Consider the following 22,320-nt stretch of genomic DNA (forward strand, 5'->3'; position numbering starts at 1 on the left):
TGACATATAATCTAAGACATAGAGAGTGATTGATTCAATACATATTGGTGATTAACATGTATCACGTACACAATTATTCATAAATGAGCGATAGTTTTTTTTTTGTTTTTTGGAGAGGGAGCAATATTGTTTGTTTGTCACCTAATAGAAGTTATCATAGATGTTGCAATAAAACTCTACTATACAGAATAATAGCACCAAACTTAGAAATAAGGGTTGAATATACGAGGTATGTATGTAATCAACAAGTACATCATACACTGTCAGTGGCAGAGCTTGTACCAAATATTAAGAAGAGCTAAAATATATCAAATCAATAAATCATTAATTTACTAAAAAGAACTTGATTTCAATTTACCCTCCCAAGTCCCAACCATAATTTTAAAACTCGGATTGGACCGGCCGATTTGACCGATTGAACCAGGAACCGGACCCCTAACCGATTCGGTCTGAATTTGGATCGGTTGTGCAGTTAGCCCGGTGTGAACCGGTGCGACTCGGCCAAAACCGGTGACCCGGTGGTTCTGTGAACCGGATCGGTTTCATTATCAAACAAATATTTTATTAAACAAGTTTTGTTAAAAAAGTGGCGCTTGTGAGGATCAAACAGGTAACCTTACATTTGATTCTCACATGCCTAACCACTGTAGCCGGCGCTTCATGTTGTTTAATTTTTCTTCTAAACATTCATATATGATTATCATAGCATCTAATTAAAAGGTGGGTTGAACACATTAAATAGCAAAACGTTTAAGAGAAAACAAAATCTCATGTCATTTATATATCCCAAAAAAAAGTGTCATTTATATATCTCAGGAGGTTTTTTACTCCTTTAAAAAAATTAAATTTTTTAAGAAATTTTTAATACTTATCTAAATATTGTATAGTTTATTTAGATGTAAAATATAGATGTTATGATCAATGAGTTTGAATTTGAAGAATTAGTTTGTGAAATTATATATTAAGTCATTTGGTTCAATTCAATTTAATACATATATATATAAAAAAATTATAATGGCCGAGTTATAGCCGAGTCTTTCGGTTTAATCCGATTTAGTCATGCGGTTCAACCAATGACCCAGTGGTTCAACCAACGAATCAGTGACCCACTAACATTGCTGAGTCGATAACCGGTCTGAGTTTTAAAACTATGCTCTCAAAAGTAAAAATTATTATGAAGGGACTTTCAAAATAACATTGACTTCTCCCGAGGCTCTTTTGAACCGAGTAAGTGCTCTGATCAACTCTGGTATAACATTTGCAAAAGGCTTCACAATCATTTTTTTTAGCACCGGAGAATATAGAAGATATCTGATAAAATTTAATTCGAACTCGGTACCAGAAATGTCATCTATCATCACATGTTTTGCACCCGGAATGGCACGGCCGACCTCGAAAAGATATCTTCCCAACAATAGGTGGCAAGGTGTCAAAGGGACAGTATGCATATCAGTCCGCAGTGCCTACATGCAATTGTTACAAATCCATGGATTAAAGGGGGAAATATAGCATGCATAAGAGATATAATGGTCTGAAGGTAACATTGTATTAAGTCATAAAAGATGGAAAATGAGATACAATGGTCTCTTATGAATCTACTGCACTGACAGTATAACTAACTCTACCTAAATTTCTATTGATTCATAACTTCTGTTAGCAAAATTGCAACTCACATCTACAAGTCTTAGAAACTACTTTCGAAGCTAAACACATGATGTGCAAGTGCAAGCACAAATTAGCAAGCAAAGCAAAGCCAAGCAAATATAAATGAGTACTCACAGATATTTCTACTTTTCGAAGATTAGGTGAGCTTCTGAGCATTTTGAGATTATTAAGGCTAACCCTAATAATCTAATTAACATAACAAGCTGCTACCGATTGATTAGTTCCAGAAAAAGCAAAGATCAATTTGTTTCAAAATTTCAAAGAAATCTAATTAAAGTTCCTTCAAAAAAAAGAAATCTAATTAAAGTGTCAAGTTTATTTTTTGCAAATTTTGAAACAAATTGATCTTTGCTTGATCTTTGAAATTTCAATTTTCAAGAACACACACTCATCCCATGCTTTGAAAGAAACCAAGAACACACTCAATCCATTTTTTTCTTTCTCGGTCATTCCTCTTTATTTTCATCTTAATTGTATCCCGATTTCAGAACTACGACTTAATTGTATCAAATCTATGTAGTGAGTCTATCACAATCTTTACATTGTCATCATCTATAACAGAAGAAATAATGGTCCTCAAATGTCAATCATGATTGTCATCATATTCTTATTATCGTATCGATAAAAGAATAATCATCTAGAAACAACAAATCTATTTTAAAAACACAACTTTCAAGCCTGTAAATTGAATAATTCCCCATGTCCGAAAGACTAATAGCATGTTTGGTTACATGTCCAAGTTACAAATCTCACGTTTCGATGCCGATTTCACAGCTATTTTAAGAAGCTACATATTTGAGCTTTTTACTAAACGCACGGCTGCGTTAACACAGCCGCTAGACCAAACACTAGCTAAGAATATTTGCCATCAATTATCCCTCACAAGAGTAAAAATTATTATGAAGGGTCTTTCCAAATAACTTCAACTTCTCCCGATGCTCTTTTGAACCGAATTAGTGCTTTCATCAACTCCGGTATAACGTTTGCAACAGGCTTCACAATCATCTTTTCTAGCACCAGAGAATATAGAAGTAGAAATCTGATCAAATTTAATTCAGACTGGGTACCAGAGATGCCATCTATCGTCACATGTCGCACTCGGAATGGCATGACCAGCCTTGAAGAGATATCTTCCCAACAATAGGTGGCAGGTGTCAAAGGGACAGTAGCAACATGAGCTCGTAGTGCCTACATGCAATTGTGACAAATCCATGGATCAAAGGGGGAAATATAGATATAGAGCATATTAAATCTCTGAAGTTAACATCGTATTGAGTCATAAAAGATGGAAAATGAGATACAACAGTCTCTTATGAATCTACTGCACTTGTAATATAACCAACTCTACCGAAATTTCTATTGATTCATAAATTCTGTTAGCGAAATTGCAACTCACATCTACAAGTCTTAGAAACTACTTTCAAAGCTAAACAATAGATAGATACTTAAAGCAAAAAAGTTTTCAAATTCCAGTAGTTTAATAACTACACAAAAACGAAAACAAGATGTGCAAGTGCAACCACAAATCAGGAAGAAAAGCAAAGCAAAGCTAAACTAAACGAGTACTCACAGATATTTTTAATTTTTGAAGGTTAGGTGAGCTTCTGAACACACAAAGAGCGGCCGAAATTTCCTCCATGTTATCGAAGTTTATGGTTAAGGAAAGAAAACTTAGATTAATACAAGGTGTAGGAAGCTTTACTGGCAAAACACCTGCAGCCAAATACTGAAGCATAACAACAAAAGAAGGATTTAAATTAGAATATAATGTTTTTGATACACACAGATCATGAGTGGTATACACATGATTGTGGTTCATATTAAATAATAATAGGTGAGTCGCTCCTGAAGTCAAATTCAAAATTCAGATGCTTGAGCTATATACCTTTAAAAAAAAACCATCGATCTCTAGGCTTTGTATGTGAGGTCGATGATCGAAAAATTTGAGCAAATTGCTGGAGCATCCAGGTGATCTACTTTGATTGCTATTAGAGGTCAACTCCAAACATGAATAAATGACTATGGTAGTTAATTGGAAAGTGTTGCCAAAGGTAACAACCTCAAATTCACCAACGATTTCAAAAAACTTGAGATTTGGTGCATGAATATTAATTTGCGTTAAACCATAAAATTCTCTCAATCTCAACTTTTCAAGCAAGGGGCACCTAGAGATAAAGTTTTCAAAAGCATCTTGAACAATATTCACTAGACATAGATCAAGACTTTTCAAGTTTCTAAAGCCTTCAAACATCGTTGGAGGTTTAAGCAAACACCCATTTAATTTTAAAGAATGTAAACTTTGACATGAGAATAAACACCAAGGTAACTTGTAGTAATCATCTATCCAAACTTCCAACACAAGCTCTTTAATAGACCTTCCAATTAGATGAAGAATCCACCGATCAATGTTAGTCACAAGACTATCCTCGCCCATGAGATCATCAACGTTAGAGAACTTGAACATGTTGATTGGTCCAGAATGAACTAAAAGTACATGATCAACAATTTGCAAAAACTTGTTGTCAATAATAGCTAAAGGGTCTCCGGATGTTGCAGCAGGGACAGGGACAAGTTTTGTATCAAATACAAGATTTGGAAGTGTATACCATTTTTTCCTCCAATTCCTCGACAAAACACTTGTTCTCACCGCGTCCCTAATCGGCAAATAAGACATAATCTGGTCTATTACATGACCTGGTAACCAACTAATTCTATCCGGTTCCGCATCAAGAGTAGACTTTGTTCGTTTCCTTGCCTTTATAGATAGATACATTCATATAACAAAGGTACATACATGAATCAGACAACAAACTAGGTTAGAGTATATATATTATGCATACTAAAATCATAGCTAGGTCCACATAGAGAACCTTGGAAATTCGAACTAATATAACTTAATTAAATAAATATAAAATACAATTACTTGTGCTCTATAATGTTAGATATTGAAATTCATGGAATGGAAATGCATATTACGACCTTATTAATATTCATGGAATGGAATGCATATTACAACAGAGAAAAAGGGTTTCAGAAATTACCATGTCAAAGCTGCAATCGATTGAGTAGTTCCGGTAAAAAAGTGGATGGTGATCGCCAAGAGAGAGAGAGAGAGAAGGGTTTGTTCCAATTAGAGATCAAAAAGGGTTTATTAGGGAATAAGATCGTGTATTATATAGATAGATTCCTAAATTAGTCTTTACTTTTTTTTGAAATATAAATTAGTCTTTAAAATTGTATAATATTTTTTTATTATTAAAATTGTACACAACTTTCTTGACCAAAAAAAATGTGTAATTAGTTAAATTTCATCTTTTTTCTTTTACAGATTCATTTTTTTTTTTATTTCATAGGTTTTAACCCCTGCCAACTCAACAATTATCTCTACCACATTCCGTATAGAAACAGGACCACCATAGTCCAGGAGACACCCCTCAATGGGGAGAAGTAGTAGACAAGAGACATCATCTAATATTAGTGTCATCTCCTTAATACAAACATCAGACTGTCGACACTAATGTTATAATTGACATGCTTTAGTCAATAAAGATCAGTGGCACCTAGGACCTCCATAACCATTGCTCACTCATCCCCTTGTTGCCCTTCATGTATAGTCTTAATAAATAAAAATATCAATTTACATAAATAAAAAAAATAGTACATAAATACATAAGTGGGGGTATCTTACTTCCACATCCCACATGTGCCCGGTCTCATGATGATGATATTGGATGAGCACAGACACGTATGTTGACCCACCATGATAGAAATCCAACGTGATTGATTCCTCTTCCACATCACGACTGGATATCATCATCGACATTCACCTCCTCTTTATCATGGTCCAAAACATCCTCATCGACATGGTGTTGGGGTTGGGGCATATGTCATAGTTTTAAAAGCTGCACCGATCATCAAACTAGTAAAGGTAGTGAATCATTAGATTATTGGTCGAACCACTAAGTCATTGATCAAACAACATTGAAGAATCAGATCGAATCCTCCTCAAGATGTTATGTTTGTGGATGACTGTACCTCTATTCGATCCCCGAAAAAAAGAAAAAAAACTTTAACCTGGGCGACTTAGTAAACTGTCGGCTCGTACCAGTTTAATAGTGTGACCGATATAATATGTCATATGAACCGGTTACCCCTTTGATTTACGGTCGGACCAGTTCAACCGGCCGATCCGCTTTGTAAAACTATGGCTCATGCTCGTGCACCTGAGATAGTCGGAATCCATCAACAGTACGACCCCTACCTTTTCTCACTCTACCCTCTTCTTCAGCCTACCCCGCTCTCGCCTTGCGGATGTCGTCATATAGGTATGTCGCGTCTAATACGGTCCATGTTTGAAATGTAAAAATTACATATAGAAATCAACAACAAAAAAACAAGCATATTCAACACCTACCGACACACATTCGTATTACATAATCCAAACAAAAATACCTTCAAAATGCGTTTAGATTACATGAGATGTTTTCAAAGTATTGGAGGGCGTGTGAAAAAAAAGAAGAATGAGAGTATTAAAGGCTGCGTGAGAATAGAGAAGGATGAGAAAAGAATTTCTCAAAAATAAAAGAGTAATGACATAAAACCAAGTGTCTGCGTGAGAATAGAGAAGGACGGGAAAAGAATTTCTCAAAAATAAAAGAGAAATGACATAAAACCAAGTGTCACCTCTACCAAACTGTTGATTCTATTCCACGTACCTAATGTTTGCCTTATTGCATCTATAAAAAAACCATGTCAATCATTCCCATAAACATAAGTAATATAGTAGTGAAATGTGATTGAATTATCAATCAAATCTTTAATAAAAAATTTTAAAAAGGAATGGTGCCCCAATCTAAGTATGAGAATATCTTTAAACTCAAAAGAATTTACAAAGATATTTATATTTACCTTTAAACTCAAAATCCATACTTTTTCTAATAATATTATTATAGTTGTGAAATATCCACCTACTTTTTTTCCCAGTCAAGTATACTAATGACTAAAAATGTAGAAGTTTTGAAGTTCGACGATATCCACCAATCAATGATAATATTTTTCCAAAAAATTTACTAATCATATTCAAGACGTTTTTTAAGATATCTAAATTCAGTTTCAGCAGATCCAACATGATGTTGGTAAGATCAAATATTTAATAATAAATAAAATTTAATATTTGATTAAAGAAAATTAAATATACTCTAGTTTATCGTTTAAAAAAAAAAATATGTGGCCAACAACAAAACCAGCGGCAAAGTGAAACAGAGTAGTAGGTAGAACAAGCAACCCAGCAACAATGGCAACAATATCCATACGCATGTCCCCAAAACTATTCTCTCCATCAACAAAAACCCTTTTTCCCATTCATACAAACAAATCAATCACCATCACCAACAACAGCAACAGAACAAAGCTATCGTTGCTCTATTTAAGTTCAAGAAACGGAACAGAGTGTCCTGTTCCGTTAGAACAGCAGCCCATAAACGAGTACCAGTCGTTATCGACCTCGTTCCCGTTTTCATGGGCTGCTGGTGATGTTGTTGAATATGGTTCCCGGCTTTTCGTGGTGGGCTTTTCCTTTGCCTTGCTTGTGGGGTTACCTGTGGCTTGGTTTGGAACTGTTGGGGCACAATATGAGCCTGCTAAGAGGATTGTTTGTGCTGCTTCTAGTGGTGTTCTGGCTGTTACTTTTGCGGTTGTTAGGATGTATCTTGGTTGGGCTTATGTTGGGAATCGTTTGCTCAGTGCTACTGTTGAATGTAATGTGTATTTTCTCTCTACTTTTTAATCTTATGTCTAAGATTATAATTTATAATCATGGAAATAAACAAAAATGAAAGTTTTCTTATGATTATTTGTTTTGCTTTAATGAATTGATTATAAAAATTCATTTCAAAATCAAATTAAACATAGGGTGTGTTTATGAACGAATTATTTAGGCAATGTTTTGACTTTGGATGAACTACTTAATGTTTAATTAAGCAACTTATAGTATAAGTGTTTATCATATAAGTGCTTTATGTATAAGTTATGTCTAGAACAGAAGATAAAATAAAGTCAAACTGTTTTCCTTACGATATAAGCTGTTTTAATAAGCTATTATGGAGAGGATATAGAAATAAGTTGAAAATAACTCAAATGATAAGTTGCTTATAAGATAAGTTGTTTGAATATGTTATAAGTTGTTTCCACAAGTTAAATAAACTCAAATGAGTCAATTCAAATAGGCCCTTAGATTTATCCTACCATACCGACACTTGTTTTTTCTTTCTTTCTTGAGAGCTGATAAAAACAAATGTCTCTCAGCTTTTTTTGTAGCTTATGAAAGCAATTTACACTTCATATGGAAACAATTTAACTGGAGTTAGTCTTTGATTGTATGAATTGGTTTATACATAAGGGTTTATATGATAAGCATTTATTTAATAAGTTCTTATAATTAAATTGTTTATTCAAGGAATGCATGAATTTGAGAATAGTGTAACGAAATGGTATAGTATCAGATATGATTAACGTTAGGACATTACGAAGTTGATTAATCTATTTTCTAACGATGAGACGTTAATGATATGAAAATTGTTGTTATTTTTATTCAACGGTGTTATAAAATTTGAGGATGGGTTGCATAATCAGTGATCATTCTTACTCTTCTCTTGATATTGCAGATGAGGAGACAGGGTGGTATGACGGTCAGGTATTCATTTCTCTTTTTGTTTTTAAAGCAAAATCTTGGATTCTCTACATTCAGACTCCAGCTATAGTGCTGTCATGCATTCTCGGAAGCCATTTGGGAAAGTGAATCGTCTAGATTTGAAGTTCAGTAAATAAATAAAGAACATTATAAATTATTGATCAAAATCAGATGGTTTAGACCTTCCTTTTGTCATGCAATTACTATTTGCCTTTTCGGGATCCATTTGCACTGTATAGCAGATGATAACGTGCTTGTGCTGTCGTGTGATTTAAGTGCAAATGCCTCTGCATGAGTTCTCTTCCTTTTGTTTTGGAAGGTGTAATAAAATTGTATTTTACTAATGGAATATTTAAGTCATGAGAACAAGTCTTAGTCTAAATTATGTTTATTTTTGCTACTAAGTTTAAATATTTCTCTACAGATATGGGTGAAGACTGCTGAGGTCTTAGCACGTGATAGACTCTTGGGATCATTTTCTGTAAGCATTCTATTAACTACTACTGCACTTTAATTTATAACTTCAATGTTGCTGGAGACTTATTCTTTCATTCTTTTGAGAATACAATAGATGTTAAGATTTCAGACTATATTAGGTTGTGGGGCAAGAATCACTGCTGTGACTGAAACAACCATGTCGAGTAGTAATTGCTATATCAAGATTCAGGAATTACTAAACTAAAATTGCAGAAGACCATGTTTTTATAATGACCAGTGTTGTCTAATAGTAGTGCTATAGCGTAGCGGAATTTGAAGAAACCACTATTTTCAGGATCCGTGATCGATAACACCAATGATCACCGGGGCTTAATATTTTGCGAGCCTGTAAGATCTTCATAAGTTTTACAACTGAATATTTTTTTCATATCAATGAAGAACTCACTTGTAGTCAAACGTAATGATAATGCTGACAGGAATGTTCACTCTGCCATCTTGATATGTTGATACATGCAGTCACATTCTCACTTGTGTATTTCTATTTTTTTCCTTTGTTAAACTTGTGACGAAAATTATCTTGTAGCGAATGTCAAGTTGACATTGCCAACCACAATTTGAAACTCGGAGTGTTGCTTTTGTGTTTTACTTGTGTATGTGAGGAGTTGCGGTAAAGTAACACATCCTATTCGAACCGGGGATTACACTACTTAAAAAACTAAATTTAGTGAGGGAAAACGTAAAATCCCTCTCTAATTCCGTCACTAAATTTTGCGACCAAGGAATTTGTGAGGAATTTCATTTTTTCCGTCACTAATTTCCCTTGCTAATTTTGCTTTTTCTAATAGTGTTATGTTAAGTTTAATAACTATACAATGACACTATCAGCAAATATTCCTTTTAAAATCTATTGATATTATTTCAAAATAGTGAAATTTGATTCGATGTAAGCATAAAATTTGTTTAGAGTCTCATTAAACTCTTTTGTAATGTTCAAGGTTAAGCCTGTACTCAGTAGATTGAAAATCACTCTAGTCGGTCTGGCGGCATGCTTGGTGACATGTGCTCTTATCTTCATTAACATTGATGAAAGTTACCTTACATCGAGAGAAACCGGAGTTCGAGCAATACCCGGAGCTTACAATGATGAATCTGCAAGATCATTTGAACCAGATGCATTTTGTGGTGAGCCTGATCTTCAAGAATAGTACATGACTTATACTAAAGAAGTATCCCAGCTAGATCCTCCATGTATGGTATTAATTTGGAGGGAAAGGGGTGCTCTATTAAAATCTATACTTTCTGTACATATTTTATATTGCCTTTTCTTACATTACGTGTAGTAGCATTTCACAGTAATGTAAAGTTGCAAAATAAAATGAGCAAATTTATATTTTATATTTTTTTTAGTAATGTGCTATTTCTTTTGTTTTGAGGTGTTGATGATGGAAACTGGAAACCATTTCGCTACATCACAGCAGCATTATACACTATGTGAAACTAGCAACTTAGATTGAAGGCGAATTTGGTGTCTGATACGTGTTATATCACACAACATGACACCAAAAGTTGGCTATCGAGGGAAAAGAATCAAACCACTTAAATATCCCACCGAGCATCTTATTCTACGTGGGACTTAAGGACCCTATAGTAGGGCCACCCCTTAGACCGACGTCTCTACAACCCCGTTGCATGATGTTTTACTCGACCTTTTCGGTCAAGCTGTAGTGTAGGTAGTTCTTTCTAAGCCACCGACAAATAACTCTAACACCAATTGACAAATATTTAACAACTTGTTGAATTCTCATTAAAAAGTTAGGTATCCTCTAACATCCAAATCTCTATTATATATCTATTATTTTAAATTATTACCGGTGTTAACGTGTGTCAGGGTCCGTGTATGCGTCACTCTTTCATATTACATATTTTGTACGTGTTTGGTTACACGGTTGAAAACAGAAAATGCGCTTCCATCTGCTCAAAAGCACTTTGAGGATGTTTGGCTCTCCATAACCCTCCTGTCGCCGCCTTGCTTTTGACAACTTGAATCGATTTTGAAAGAAGCTGCTATTCCTAGCTTCTACAAATCGATTTCCTACACCTTAGGTTTGGTTTCTCTCAATTTATCTTTTTTGCCCTTACCTTCACCGCCATAAATCAATGTTGATCTGAATTTTTCAAATTTTTTTTCAAACATTGAAGGCAAAGCTGTTTTTTCACCTGTATAATAACTCTATGCTTATATAAATTTATTAATCTCTTGTCAAACATTGAAGACAAAGATGTTTCTTTCACCTAAATCATAAATTCATTAAACTCTAATTCCTTAATGGAAATATGATCCACTTTGTATCAAGGGTGGCCTTCCACATTTTCATTAATTCTTCACAACTTGTAGAAATCGGTCACCAACCTCATAGTTTCATTAACTATGTAGTTACTCTCTGTTCATACAAACTTCTATATATAGGTTGGCTCATTTGTCACTCTTTCATTCTTAAACAAGCAAATAGCCAAATAGTTGCAGTGTTTGGTACTCAAGGGTAAGCTCAAACACTCATCTTCTGTCTATTAATTCAATTTTGATAACATTGCATTTGATGTGTTTGATAAAATGCCTGAATAAAAAACAATTTATTTCTTTTGTTTTCCTTAACCTTAGTTATGATTGTTTTTTTTTTTTTTTGCCTGAAATATTAATGATATTGATGGAGTTTGAAAATAGCTTCTATGTTTTTCATCAAATGATACTAATGAAATATTATTTGCATTGTATGAGTGCTTTAGATTGAGTTATGTTCTATACCATTTATCACTATAGTTTTAACTTTGTTGACAGAAGGAATGTCCATACGTGGCTTTTCAAATTTTTTTTCTATCTTTTGTCAACTCTAGAAAATAAAGGAAGAGCTATCTATGGTGTTCATATGTGGTTTTATAATTTCTTTTTACCAAATTTTCTCTTAAACACATGTATTATATCTGAAGTTACAAGTTTTGAAGGATAATATCTAAAGAATCTGTCAACCTTGATGATGAAGACCTTGAATAGTTTAGGACCATGGATCTTGAAATAGTTGCAAGAAGAGAAAGCTCTCAAGCACAAATGCCACTTATTCATGTCTGTTATTTAATATTTACTTTTGACAAAGTTTTAGATGTTTGTGTTTTTTTAGTAGAGAATATGTCTTTATTTTACTGATGTTTTGGTTCAGTTTTGCTACTATTTTGGTTCTGTTTTTCTGTATGATGATACAAACAATCTCAATAAGCTCTTCAAATGATAATGATAATAAAGTCTCTCTTTGTTTGCTTCTTTGTTTTACTTGAACTCATAGTGATTTTTGTTTACCAATTTCACCTCATTAGATAAGTGGTTATTCGAATATAGGTTTGATTCAAATAGATTAATATTTAACCTTGTTTACATAGAATGGTGAATACCAAGAAAAATGTTGTGTGTTCCTCCTCACCTAATGATGGGGGGCAGAAAACAAAAGCTAATTGGGATTATAAGTCAACTGAAAACTTTGTGAAAGCATGTTTGGAGCAAGTTTCCAAGAGAGAACGTGTTGGTACGAGCTTTACAAAAAAAGGGTGGAACAATATTAAGGCCCAATTTCATAATTTAACCGGACTGAAGTATGAGAAGGCTCAATTAAAGAATAGGTATGACAGTCTGAGAAAGGATTGGAGAGCATGGTATAACTTATTTGGGAGAGAAACTGGATTAGGGTGGGATCCGGTGAACAACACTGCTGTAGCACCTGATGAGTGGTGGGAGACCAAACAGCTGGTATGTAATAGAGAAAATTGTTATTTCGTAAGTCTTAGATATGTATACTCGTGTTTCTTATATGATGAGTTATGAAAATGCAGGAAAACCCTCTTTATGAAAAATTTAGGAACAAGGGGCTTCCATTCGCCAATGAGTTAACCACACTTTTTATGGATGTAGTGGCTAATGGAGAGTACACTTGGGCACCATCATGTGGGGTATTGCCATGTGTGTTTGAAGATGATGATAATGATGATAATGATGTAGTGGCTGTAGAAGGATCTGGTGATAGCGAGGATGCAAGTGTTGGAGCAACAATCGAATTTGCAAATATTGGACTGAATTCTTCACAACAAACCGATGGTCAAAAGAGTGGTGAGAAGAGGAAAAGAGCTGTTAGAGCAGACAAGCCAAGTCAGAAAAAAGCAAGTGCATCATCAAAGATAGCTGAAGCTGTTAGTTTAATAGCAGAGACATGTCGTTCTCGCAATGATGCTGAGGGTAATGCATCTATTGGTGAAGTGATGGCTGAGCTTCACACCATGGATGAAATCTCAAATGATCTTTATTTGCATGCGCAGTGTTGCAACTTGCTGATGTTTAAGCCTGCAAGGGAGATTTTTATTTCCCTACGAGGTTCAGAGGAGAAAAAGTTGAATTGGCTTAAGCATACAATTGATAACCCATTGCCATTCATGACTATGTAATTTGGAACCTGTGTGACTAGGATGTAATGGGAATTAAGCTAGGAAGTACTATGAATTAAGAAGTAATCTACGAAGTACTAGTAACTATGAAGTACTGTTATGTTTAGTCTTTAATGTTTAATGTTTCGTTGTCTTTAAATTAAGAAGTAATCTAGGAAGTACCAGTAACTTTGAAGTATTGTTATGTTTTTCCTTTCAATTAGGAAGTAATCTAAGAAGTGGTAGTAACTATGAAGTACTCTTATGAAGTACTAGTAACTTATGTAATGTTTCTATCCCTTAATGAAGACTTATGTTGTGTGATAATTATGCTTGTATTTTTTGTTCACTTATGTTGTTTTTTTGCTTCAGTTTTAACTGCTATTTTGGTTCTGATTTGCTGGTTTTCTTGTTCAGTTTTTACCACCCTTTTAGATTGTGTGAAAATATTGTCCTGATCATAGTTATTTGCAATGTTGTTATGATTTCTGCATTATATTCTGCACATGATTTCTGCACTATATTTGTTTTAGATTGCAGTTAACATGTGGGTTGCACTTGATAGTTTGCTGCAAATGCACAGATATACATAATAAAGAAAACTAACATGTGGGTTGCACTAGGTAGTTTGCTGCAAAATGCAATACATAAGAGTTACTTTGCTAGTAAACTTATTTACATTGCTAGCAAAATGCAAAAACAATGCAGACAAGTATATATATGTAATCTGAGTAAAAATACAATATAGCTGACAGGATAACTAATTTCTTCTACAAAGCTCATGCACTATATTTGTCTATAATTCAAATGCCATGATTTCTGATTGTTCTGATCATTGTTATGTTTCTTATGATTTCTTATGTTTAATATCATGTTTACCTTTGACAGTAGCTAAATCTCATTGCAAAATGGACTATTGTAATGAAGAATCAAATGAAGACGATGGTTTTTTTGAACAAGCTTCTTTAGTGGCTGCACTAATGGGTGAGTATGCTGTGAAACATTTATGTAAAGAGCCATGTAGAACTAGTGAGCTAACAGGGCATGCATGGGTGAAAGAAGTATTGCAAGGAAATCCCACTCGTTGTTATGAGATGTTTCGAATGGAAAAACATATTTTTCATAAACTTTGCACTAAATTAGTTGATCATGGTTTAAAGCCCACTAATCATATAGGGGTAGAAGAGATGGTTGCAATGTTCTTACTTGTTGTTGGACATGGAGTGGGTAATAGAATGATTCAAGAAAGGTTCCAACACTCAGGAGAAACTGTGAGTAGACGTTTTCATGATGTGTTAGTTGCTTGCTTGAGTTTGTCCATCGAATATATAAAGCCTCAAGATCCTTTGTTCCGTGATAGTCATGCAAAAATTCAAAGTGATCCACGGTATTGGCCATTTTTTAAGAATGCCATAGGAGCAATCGATGGTACACATATTCCCTGTGTGGTTAGTGCCAATGACCAAACTAGATTTATTGGACGAAAGGGATATCCGACACAAAATGTAATGGCTGTATGTGATTGGAACATGTGCTTTACTTTTGTTTTAGCTGGATGGGAAGGTACTGCCCATGATGCTCGTGTTTTTGACCATGCTCTCACAAATGCAAATCTAAATTTTCCACATCCTCCTCCAGGTATTAATATTATCTTTTACAACTTATTTATTAGTATTATTCTTTACAATTTATAATTTAATTTGTTTTTAGGTATGTATTATTTGGTGGATGCCGGTTATCCAACACCGATGGGATATCTTGGTCCATACAGATGTGAACGTTATCACCTCCCTGATTTTCGGCGTTCTCATGGGTTTGAAAATAACAACGAGGTATTCAATTATTATCACTCAAGTTTAAGGTGCACAATAGAAAGAACTTTTGGTGTATGGAAGAATAGATTTGCAATTCTACGACGCATGCCTAAATTCACAATTAAGACACAAGTTGAAGTCGTTGTTGCAACAATGGCTATACATAACTTTATTAGAAGGAATGCTGATATGGATGTCGATTTCAATCGGTTTGAGGATGAAGACATAACCCTTGATCATGATGATTATCGTAGACCAGTTAATTTGGATTTATCTCAAAATTTAAATATAGGTTCCTCATTTGAGATGAATCATGTTCGAAACTCGGTTCGAGATCAAATTATAGAGTTCAACAAAAATCATTAGTATTGTAGTAAAGTTTAATTTTAAAAGACCATCAGAGATGAGATAGCAGGATGCACTGAGAAGGCATATGACTATCTTGCAAAGAAACACCCTCTCTGCAACTCATCAACCAAACACTTAGTTATGCTAGGGAGATGGAGAGGATTGTCTCAAAAGAAATGGATGCAATGGATTTTGTGTTTTCCAAGATTGCTAATATTGTCTAATGAAGTTGTTTACTTCTGATTCAATGTGGAACTCTGAAATGATTCTATCTCTTTATTATGTTCATCTAGGTGTTGTATTGTTCCATAGTGTACCCTTTTCTTTCTTCTTTACAGTGCTAAAATTCATTATATACTTGTGTTGACTACTATATCGTAAGAATTTGATAAATTGATGAATTTCAAATCCATTGGAAGGTTCATATTCAAAAAAAAATTATATATATTCCCTACATGCATTTTTATTTGAGTATTGTATGATTAACAATTATATTAATCTAGTAATTTTATTGTCAGTTAATCAAAAATAAATGAAGGATGAAAAATCAAATAAATGTAAAATTTATATATATATATATATATATATATAGACACACACACACACACTCATATTTTAAAGCCCATTTTGGTCTTTTACACATCTAAAAGCAATTCTCACTCAAAACATCCAAACAAAATTTTTCATACAAATCACTTTTGTTTTGAAGGTATCCAAACATAAATCACTTTACATTCAACTCACTTTTAACCAAAATCAATTCTACAAAATCAATTCTACCAAAATCAATTTTTTCCACCGCACAACCAAACACACGCTTTGTCAAATGGCTTTTCACGATGAGAAAGAGTAAGTTTATTTCACTTCTCTTATTCCACTGACTCCTCTGAGGTGTTTCAGAAAGTTAGAACAAGAACATATGACAATGACATTGTGCAACTGGCCCATACCAATAATGAAGTCAACATTCAAAAATTTATTCAACCATGTCCATTTTGCACGTTCCTTAACAGGACCTAGTTGTTGATTCCTTACTAATGATTTAGTTGGTGAGGGGCTTGACTTGATAGTGACAGGCTCATAGTAGATTTAAATCATCTAGATTTCCTTTATTTCTTGTTTTGATCAATAAATTATTTTGATGAAAGAGAATTATTAGTTAGAAGAGATATAAAGACAAAAAAATCATAGAACTCAAAATTATCAAAGTAGTACCTGTTGCGTTGTGTGTGTAAATTCAGGTGGTATTTGTGCATATTATCACATTAAAAAAAAACTTTATTCATGCAACTTGAACGTGACAAAGTAAACTTTCCATAAATTAAGAAGGAAATAAAAATATATTAAAATGAAAAATATAAATAAAAAATGAATATCGAGTTTATGATAGTAGGGCCCACAGTGAAAGAAAAACCTGAAATATCTTCAAAGGGTTCATGCATCTATCCAGTTTCCCATCCCTTTGCTTCTCTTTCAAACCAACCCAAAGATTTCTCCAAATAAAGTACTCATCATTAAATCAGTAATAAATATTAATTTTATTCCATTTTAATTTTTATTTTTCCCAAGTTGATTCAACCTCACAATAAATCTTACCATTCTTTTATAGCAAAATGACCACACCACACCAACTTCTTCTGTCTTCTTTCAAAGTCCCATTGGAGACACATTTTCTCATACCCTTTTCTTCTTTCATCTTTTTGCTTCAGGTAAATACTTTAGACAATTATTTGTGTTTTTGTTTTTAAGAATGTTATAAAACATTGATGTTGTGATTTTGTTATGTGTAATGTGTTTGAGACATTTGGGTGTTCTTATTTAAGAATATTGGAATACCCCTTTAGCTAAAGTATGTTTTTTTTTCCTTCTTCTGTTGCTTATTGTTCTTGTTTGTGTTTGTGTTTTTTTGGGACTAAAGTCAATTGCTTTGCTTGCATAGTTAAGGATTTTGATTTGTTTTATCAATTTAAAACCTAGTTTGGTGTGTGCTTGATTTCATCTCTGTGTGTGTGTGTTGTTCTGTATTAGTGTTGTAATTTGCTTTCTGCTTGAGTATGATGGTTACAAATTTGACATCGAATTTCGAGAACAATTTAGATGATTAACCATACACTGGATACAATTAATTAACCACAATTTTGAACTTTGTTAACCATGATTTTCATAATCATAACAATTATATTAGGCTTTGTTTGTTGATTCTGGATTTCTGGTATCTTTGTCCTTTTGAATTTTTCTGAATATTGTGATTGTTTACAATGGGACGGTGTCAGCATGTAAGATGCATACAAGTTTCAAAACCCTCTCACTATACGTTTTTATTCTTTTGTGACATTTAGCTCCTCAAACATTAATACTCTGAAAGGAAAGAATGCTTTCGTTGGTGTTTGTGTTTTGCACTTATCTTGTATCAGATGTTGTCTTATTTATGTGCTTCATCCTTTAGATCCTTAAACATATTTGAAACATATGTTTGTCGTATGAAGATTGTCATTGATGAACTGATTTTATCAAATTGATGACAGAATAACATTCTCACAGAATCTTTACGCTGTATTGTGAGCAGAGTTGGGATGTTTGGAGGAGTAGTTTGATAAAGTGATGCATCTCGATAGAAATTTGAACAAAGCTGTATGTTGTGCTGTAAACTTTCATGATGGAGTTAAATGCAAGTTATGACATCGAGCAATTGCGTCCTAAGAAAAAAATGGAGCATGATCTGTGGCCGCTAGATCCAATTGATCCAAAGAATGCAAAGTTTCCATGTTGTTTGGTTTGGAATCCACTTCCAGTTGTCTCATGGTTGGCACCCTTCATTGGTCATGTTGGCATTTGCAGGGAGGATGGAACTGTTTTAGACTTTTCAGGATCATATTGTGTGAATGTTGATGATTTTGCATTTGGTCCAGTAGCAAGATACTTGGAGCTCGATCGTAGACAGGTACCGTTTCTCAAATTCATCATCTCTATATCTCTTGTTGCCATCTGTTTGTTCAGATTGTTCACATTTATCCCACAATAGCAGCAGACATAAATTCAAACACATGCACGCCTTGTTTTAGTTTAATGCAAAATTGAAAGAAAAAATTGGTTGGTGATAGGATTTTCGGTAGTTGGTATTGAAAAATTCATGGACAGCATAGTTTAAGAGTGAAACTAGTAAAGCCAAACATTATGTATTAGGAGTATATCAACATAACTAACCTATAAAGTAAAAACACCTCTCTAAAGTATTGTGTCGGACATGTTTTGGACACCGACACTTCTCAGACACGCCTTACACATGTGTCAGTAACCTCTTAACAGTGTCCAATCAATTTATATTTTTGGGTCGGACACCTGTTAGACACATGAGGGGTAACCTTGGCGCAACTGGTAAAAAACAGGGTAAGGCTGCGTACAATACACCAAATGGTGGGACCCCTTCCCGGACCCTGCGTATGCGGGAGCTTTAGTGCACCGGGTTGCCCTTTACACCTGTTAGACACATCTTGGATACATGGAAAGAGACTAAGACTTGACACTCTGACCCTAGATTAGATCCTTTACTTTTTCTGAGACTAATAGCAAAATGATGCTTACATTTTTTTTTTGTAGACTCATCATCATAGAAATTTTTTTTTGAGACGATCATAAGATTAATTAGTTGTTATAAAATTCATTATCCATCGTATCTTAGGATTATTTAAGGATTGCATTGTAAATTATTCCTCTTGGTACACTTTTGAGAGGGCAATTATCATCACCATAACTTTATTTTTAGAATGTCAATATATTAATCTTCATTCTCAACTTAGCTTTGTTGTATTATAAATACATGGTGCATGCGGTGTATGGTGTCCTATATATTGGACATTAGCCGTGTCACAATATTTGTGTCCGGTGATTGTGTCGGAACTGTGCTTCATAGTAACTAACTGCAATACTGACAATTACATCCTTGCTTGCCATGGAGGTACCCATAGGCCACAATTTTGTATTTATATGGCTGATTTTTTCCCTTTCGAGATATTCCAGCATAGACAACACTGGTTTCTAATAGGTCGGTAAATATCATAAGATGATAATTAAAATCAGGACATTAATTGCATTTGGTTTTAAAACCACGTTTAGGTTTTGGCCTTTGGGGCTTGATTCCTAATATTGAACCTTCACGGTGTTTATGATTTTGTTTTTGTTTCAATTCCAGCTGCAAGATTCTGAACACACATGTCAATATTGAATCTAAGATGTGTTTGTTACCTTAACAGTTAAGCTCAGATTATTGTAACTCAGTTTAGGCCATTGTTTGATGCAGTGATTGACTTTGCTTTCTGAAAAATAATTTAGATATAGTAGTAGTTGTGTGACACATAAATCAGTGTTGTGAAATATAGTTATAGCTTATCAGAATTCAAACAAACCGCTATTTCCTGCGATCGTCGATTGTCAACACTGACATAGATGCCATTTGCTATGATCTCTCCTTCCCCTACCCCTTGATTATTTTTTTATAGAATGGAGTCAATTTTATTTTACTTCTTTGAAAGTGTTTACTCTTATTTGACACACCTGTCAATGTTACAGTGTTGCTTCCCCCCAAACCTGTCTGGACATACATGCAAGCATGGTTACCGGCATACTGAGTATGGGACCGCAATCACATGGGATGACGCCTTAAGGACAAGTTTACGACATTTCGAGAGTAAAACTTACAATCTTTTCACTTGCAACTGCCACTCATTTGTTGCTAATAGTCTGAATAGGCTATGTTATGGTGGATCAATGAGTTGGAACATGGTAAATGTAGGAATCTTGATACTATTCAAGGGTCATTGGGTTGATTTTTGGTCTGTTGTAAGGTCTTTCTTGCCTTTTGTTGTGGTTGTTTGCGTAGGTATTTTCATGGTTGGATGGCCCTTCTTACTTGGGTTACTATCCTTCTCTTTACTCTTAATTGGGTGGTTTCTATTGGGTACTTACCTAGTCAAAAGCCTATTAGAGTGCTAGATGTACTCTTGAATTGAAGGATGGTCATGAATTGTGTTTGTTTAAACCAAATAATGATTGATTCAAATGACAATATTGCTATTGCAACAAGAAATAAGTGCATTTGTGCAAACATTTTTTTTATTGTTGTAGAGACTACATCTCAAGAATTTATTTGCTATTGTATGATTGGAATTGAGGCTATTGGTTAAGTCATAAGATGTCTGAACTATTTCATTCAAGCACTATTGAATTAAGTTGCAAATTTTCATCACTTTTGTGGCCTAAAATCAACCATTGTTTGAGTCGAAAATCTAAGCTGCTATCAAAATTGTACCAGATGTGTACATGGATAAAAAGGTTCAACTTTAAAAAGAGAGGATTATTTTAGGAGGATCAAAATTGCAATTAAGTATTGATTTTTTTTTTTGTCAAGTAAGTAGTCGTGGTTAGAAATTCACCGTTAATAAAAGAGGTGTCTGGGGTTCGATCCCCGGTCCCTGTAATATGTATAATAAAGTTTTTTTTTTACGGTAATTAATATGTAATAAAGTTAACTTTTAGTGTTAACCGAAACTTCTCCTTTTGTCAAAAAAAAAAAAAAAAGAGACATCTTTTTGGGTAGATAGACGAAATTAACTAACACATAAGTGGAGGAATCAAAGTTCGAATCCCAATCACAACGTCTAACCTAAGAATTTCAATTTTGTTGGTGGAAGGATTGGAATCAAGCTCCATAGTTTGGAGCTTTCCACATGTTAAAGGCTATCAAGGCAAGAACCTATCTGCAGGCATTGTAAGATTTCCATCATTCTGCATGATAGGATAAAGGGTTAATGGTGCTTTACCCCCTGTAAATAGGTCATTTTTTGTTTTCCCCCTGTAAAATATTTTTTTTTTATTTACCCCCTATAAATTTTTATTTTTTTTGGAATACCACCCTAATAAGTCATAAAAAAACGACTTCATTTTTTTTTTTTTTGCAGAATTTTTTTGTTTTTTTATGACCTATTAGGGGGGTATTCCAAAAAAAATATATTTTACAGAGGGGTAAATCAAAAAAAATATTTTACAGGGGGAAAAACAAAAAATTACCTATATTATAAAGGGTAAAGCACCATTAACCCAGGATAAAAGAAACACATAAGTGATTACAGATTTACAGTGTTACTTAACCAGCCTACCATAAGGGAAATTCCAAGCATTGTTCATCTTTCATAGATATCATCAATACTTGAGTTGCCAGCACTTTTATGCTCCAACAGTGAGGCTTTACAAGAATTGCATACACTAACAGAATCAACTGTATGTGCCATATTGGCAGAAACACTCGAGCACACATGAACATATTACATAAGCATTGGTAGTTGTTATCTTCCTCTCATTTTCACATGAACATATTACATAAGCAAAATCTAAAAACAAACCGCCATATAAAGTCTTGGAAGGAAAGCCTTTGTGCATTATCCTTGCCGGTCACGAATGTTGCAATTGAGCAATTAACATGGGGGAATATTGGTGCATGCATCATTTGGTATGGAAGTAAATATACAGGAAAATCCAAAAAGAAGGTAAGGATTACTGATGTGATATCATTAACTATTGCACTCAGTGTTTGGTACACTGAAAAAACAAAACATGTTAGTCACTTAGAAAAACCCCTGATGTAATCTTCTTTTGCAACATAAGGGATAGTGTCCCACCAATAGAAGCCGGTGATATTAATACCGAAAGAAGCAATGTTATCCGCACAATAATTCCCTTCACTATATATATATATATGAGATGTATCTAACCAATTCCATATAATTCCATACTAAGACGCTTTTAATGTTAATGTTCATCATCCCAAAACTAATATTATCAAGGAGGTCTTTTCTTTTTTATCTCAATTACATTGGCATCAATAAAGTTATTGTTCACATTAATGCAATAAAA

The 22,320-nt window shown here is 33.9% G+C and overlaps 5 protein-coding genes across 10 annotated transcripts; 4 read left to right on the forward strand and 1 right to left on the reverse strand.

The window, feature by feature from the left end:
* Window positions 1–2,182: 2,182 nt before the first annotated feature.
* On the reverse strand, window positions 2,183–4,855 carry LOC11416348 (F-box/FBD/LRR-repeat protein At1g13570). 4 transcript variants are annotated; one of them, XR_005645490.1, is made up of 5 exons: window positions 3,551–4,828; window positions 3,236–3,391; window positions 2,564–2,853; window positions 2,380–2,443; window positions 2,183–2,320 (listed from the first exon to the last, which is right to left on the reverse strand). XR_005645490.1 is itself a non-coding variant. In XM_003588963.4 (4 exons), exons 1-4 carry the CDS (start codon window positions 4,707–4,709, stop codon window positions 2,563–2,565), a joined length of 1,320 nt encoding a protein of 439 aa, XP_003589011.2. In that variant the 5' UTR covers window positions 4,710–4,855; the 3' UTR covers window positions 2,321–2,562. The 4 variants fall into 4 exon arrangements, 3 of the variants coding, with proteins under 3 accessions (XP_003589011.2, XP_039688399.1, XP_024631508.1); XM_003588963.4 differs by lacking the exon at window positions 2,183–2,320 and having other exon boundaries at window positions 2,321–2,853; window positions 3,551–4,420; window positions 4,707–4,855; XM_039832465.1 differs by lacking the exon at window positions 2,183–2,320 and having other exon boundaries at window positions 2,321–2,853.
* A 2,045-nt stretch (window positions 4,856–6,900) lies between these two features.
* LOC11417176 (uncharacterized protein ycf36) lies at window positions 6,901–10,188 on the forward strand. The gene is made up of 4 exons (XM_003588965.4): window positions 6,901–7,421; window positions 8,328–8,356; window positions 8,778–8,834; window positions 9,787–10,188. Exons 1-4 carry the CDS (start codon window positions 6,959–6,961, stop codon window positions 9,994–9,996), a joined length of 759 nt encoding a protein of 252 aa, XP_003589013.1. The 5' UTR covers window positions 6,901–6,958; the 3' UTR covers window positions 9,997–10,188.
* Window positions 10,189–11,959: 1,771 nt separating this feature from the next.
* Window positions 11,960–13,579, forward strand: LOC11417177 (L10-interacting MYB domain-containing protein). The gene is made up of 2 exons (XM_003588966.3): window positions 11,960–12,584; window positions 12,668–13,579. Exons 1-2 carry the CDS (start codon window positions 12,222–12,224, stop codon window positions 13,271–13,273), a joined length of 969 nt encoding a protein of 322 aa, XP_003589014.1. The 5' UTR covers window positions 11,960–12,221; the 3' UTR covers window positions 13,274–13,579.
* Window positions 13,580–14,147: 568 nt separating this feature from the next.
* On the forward strand, window positions 14,148–15,635 carry LOC112419108 (uncharacterized). The gene is made up of 2 exons (XM_024776068.2): window positions 14,148–14,890; window positions 14,963–15,635. The coding sequence occupies exons 1-2, from the start codon at window positions 14,161–14,163 to the stop codon at window positions 15,430–15,432; spliced, it is 1,200 nt and encodes a 399-aa protein (XP_024631836.2). The 5' UTR covers window positions 14,148–14,160; the 3' UTR covers window positions 15,433–15,635.
* A 1,247-nt stretch (window positions 15,636–16,882) lies between these two features.
* LOC11418141 (protein REVERSION-TO-ETHYLENE SENSITIVITY1) lies at window positions 16,883–20,568 on the forward strand. 3 transcript variants are annotated; one of them, XM_024775464.2, is made up of 3 exons: window positions 16,883–17,123; window positions 17,940–18,355; window positions 19,981–20,568. In XM_024775464.2, exons 2-3 carry the CDS (start codon window positions 18,068–18,070, stop codon window positions 20,401–20,403), a joined length of 711 nt encoding a protein of 236 aa, XP_024631232.1. In that variant the 5' UTR covers window positions 16,883–17,123; window positions 17,940–18,067; the 3' UTR covers window positions 20,404–20,568. The 3 variants fall into 3 exon arrangements, with proteins under 3 accessions (XP_024631232.1, XP_024631233.1, XP_013465901.1); XM_024775465.2 differs by having other exon boundaries at window positions 17,956–18,355; window positions 19,981–20,534; XM_013610447.3 differs by having other exon boundaries at window positions 17,981–18,355; window positions 19,981–20,534.
* Window positions 20,569–22,320: the final 1,752 nt, after the last annotated feature.

This window comes from Medicago truncatula, chromosome 1 (assembly GCF_003473485.1).
Source record: "Medicago truncatula cultivar Jemalong A17 chromosome 1, MtrunA17r5.0-ANR, whole genome shotgun sequence".
NCBI lineage: Eukaryota > Viridiplantae > Streptophyta > Magnoliopsida > Fabales > Fabaceae > Medicago > Medicago truncatula.

Excerpts from the sequence above, each read along its gene's own strand:
- LOC112419108 (XM_024776068.2), top strand. The coding sequence starts at position 14,161 with ATGGACTATTGTAATGAAGAATCAAATGAAGACGATGGTTTTTTTGAA. Across the intron at positions 14,891-14,962 it reads TTTTCCACATCCTCCTCCAG|GTATGTATTATTTGGTGGAT; the intron begins GTATTAATATTA and ends ATTTGTTTTTAG.
- LOC11418141 (XM_024775464.2), top strand. The coding sequence starts at position 18,068 with ATGATGGAGTTAAATGCAAGTTATGACATCGAGCAATTGCGTCCTAAG. Across the intron at positions 18,356-19,980 it reads TGGAGCTCGATCGTAGACAG|TGTTGCTTCCCCCCAAACCT; the intron begins GTACCGTTTCTC and ends TCAATGTTACAG.
- LOC11417176 (XM_003588965.4), top strand. The coding sequence starts at position 6,959 with ATGGCAACAATATCCATACGCATGTCCCCAAAACTATTCTCTCCATCA. Across the intron at positions 8,357-8,777 it reads CAGGGTGGTATGACGGTCAG|ATATGGGTGAAGACTGCTGA; the intron begins GTATTCATTTCT and ends ATTTCTCTACAG. Across the intron at positions 8,835-9,786 it reads GACTCTTGGGATCATTTTCT|GTTAAGCCTGTACTCAGTAG; the intron begins GTAAGCATTCTA and ends GTAATGTTCAAG.
- LOC11416348 (XM_039832465.1), bottom strand. The coding sequence starts at position 4,438 with ATGTATCTATCTATAAAGGCAAGGAAACGAACAAAGTCTACTCTTGAT. Across the intron at positions 3,392-3,550 it reads TCGATGGTTTTTTTTTAAAG|TATTTGGCTGCAGGTGTTTT; the intron begins GTATATAGCTCA and ends GTTATGCTTCAG. Across the intron at positions 2,854-3,235 it reads TTCAAAAATTAAAAATATCT|GCACTACGAGCTCATGTTGC; the intron begins GTGAGTACTCGT and ends AATTGCATGTAG.
- LOC11417177 (XM_003588966.3), top strand. The coding sequence starts at position 12,222 with ATGGTGAATACCAAGAAAAATGTTGTGTGTTCCTCCTCACCTAATGAT. Across the intron at positions 12,585-12,667 it reads GGTGGGAGACCAAACAGCTG|GAAAACCCTCTTTATGAAAA; the intron begins GTATGTAATAGA and ends ATGAAAATGCAG.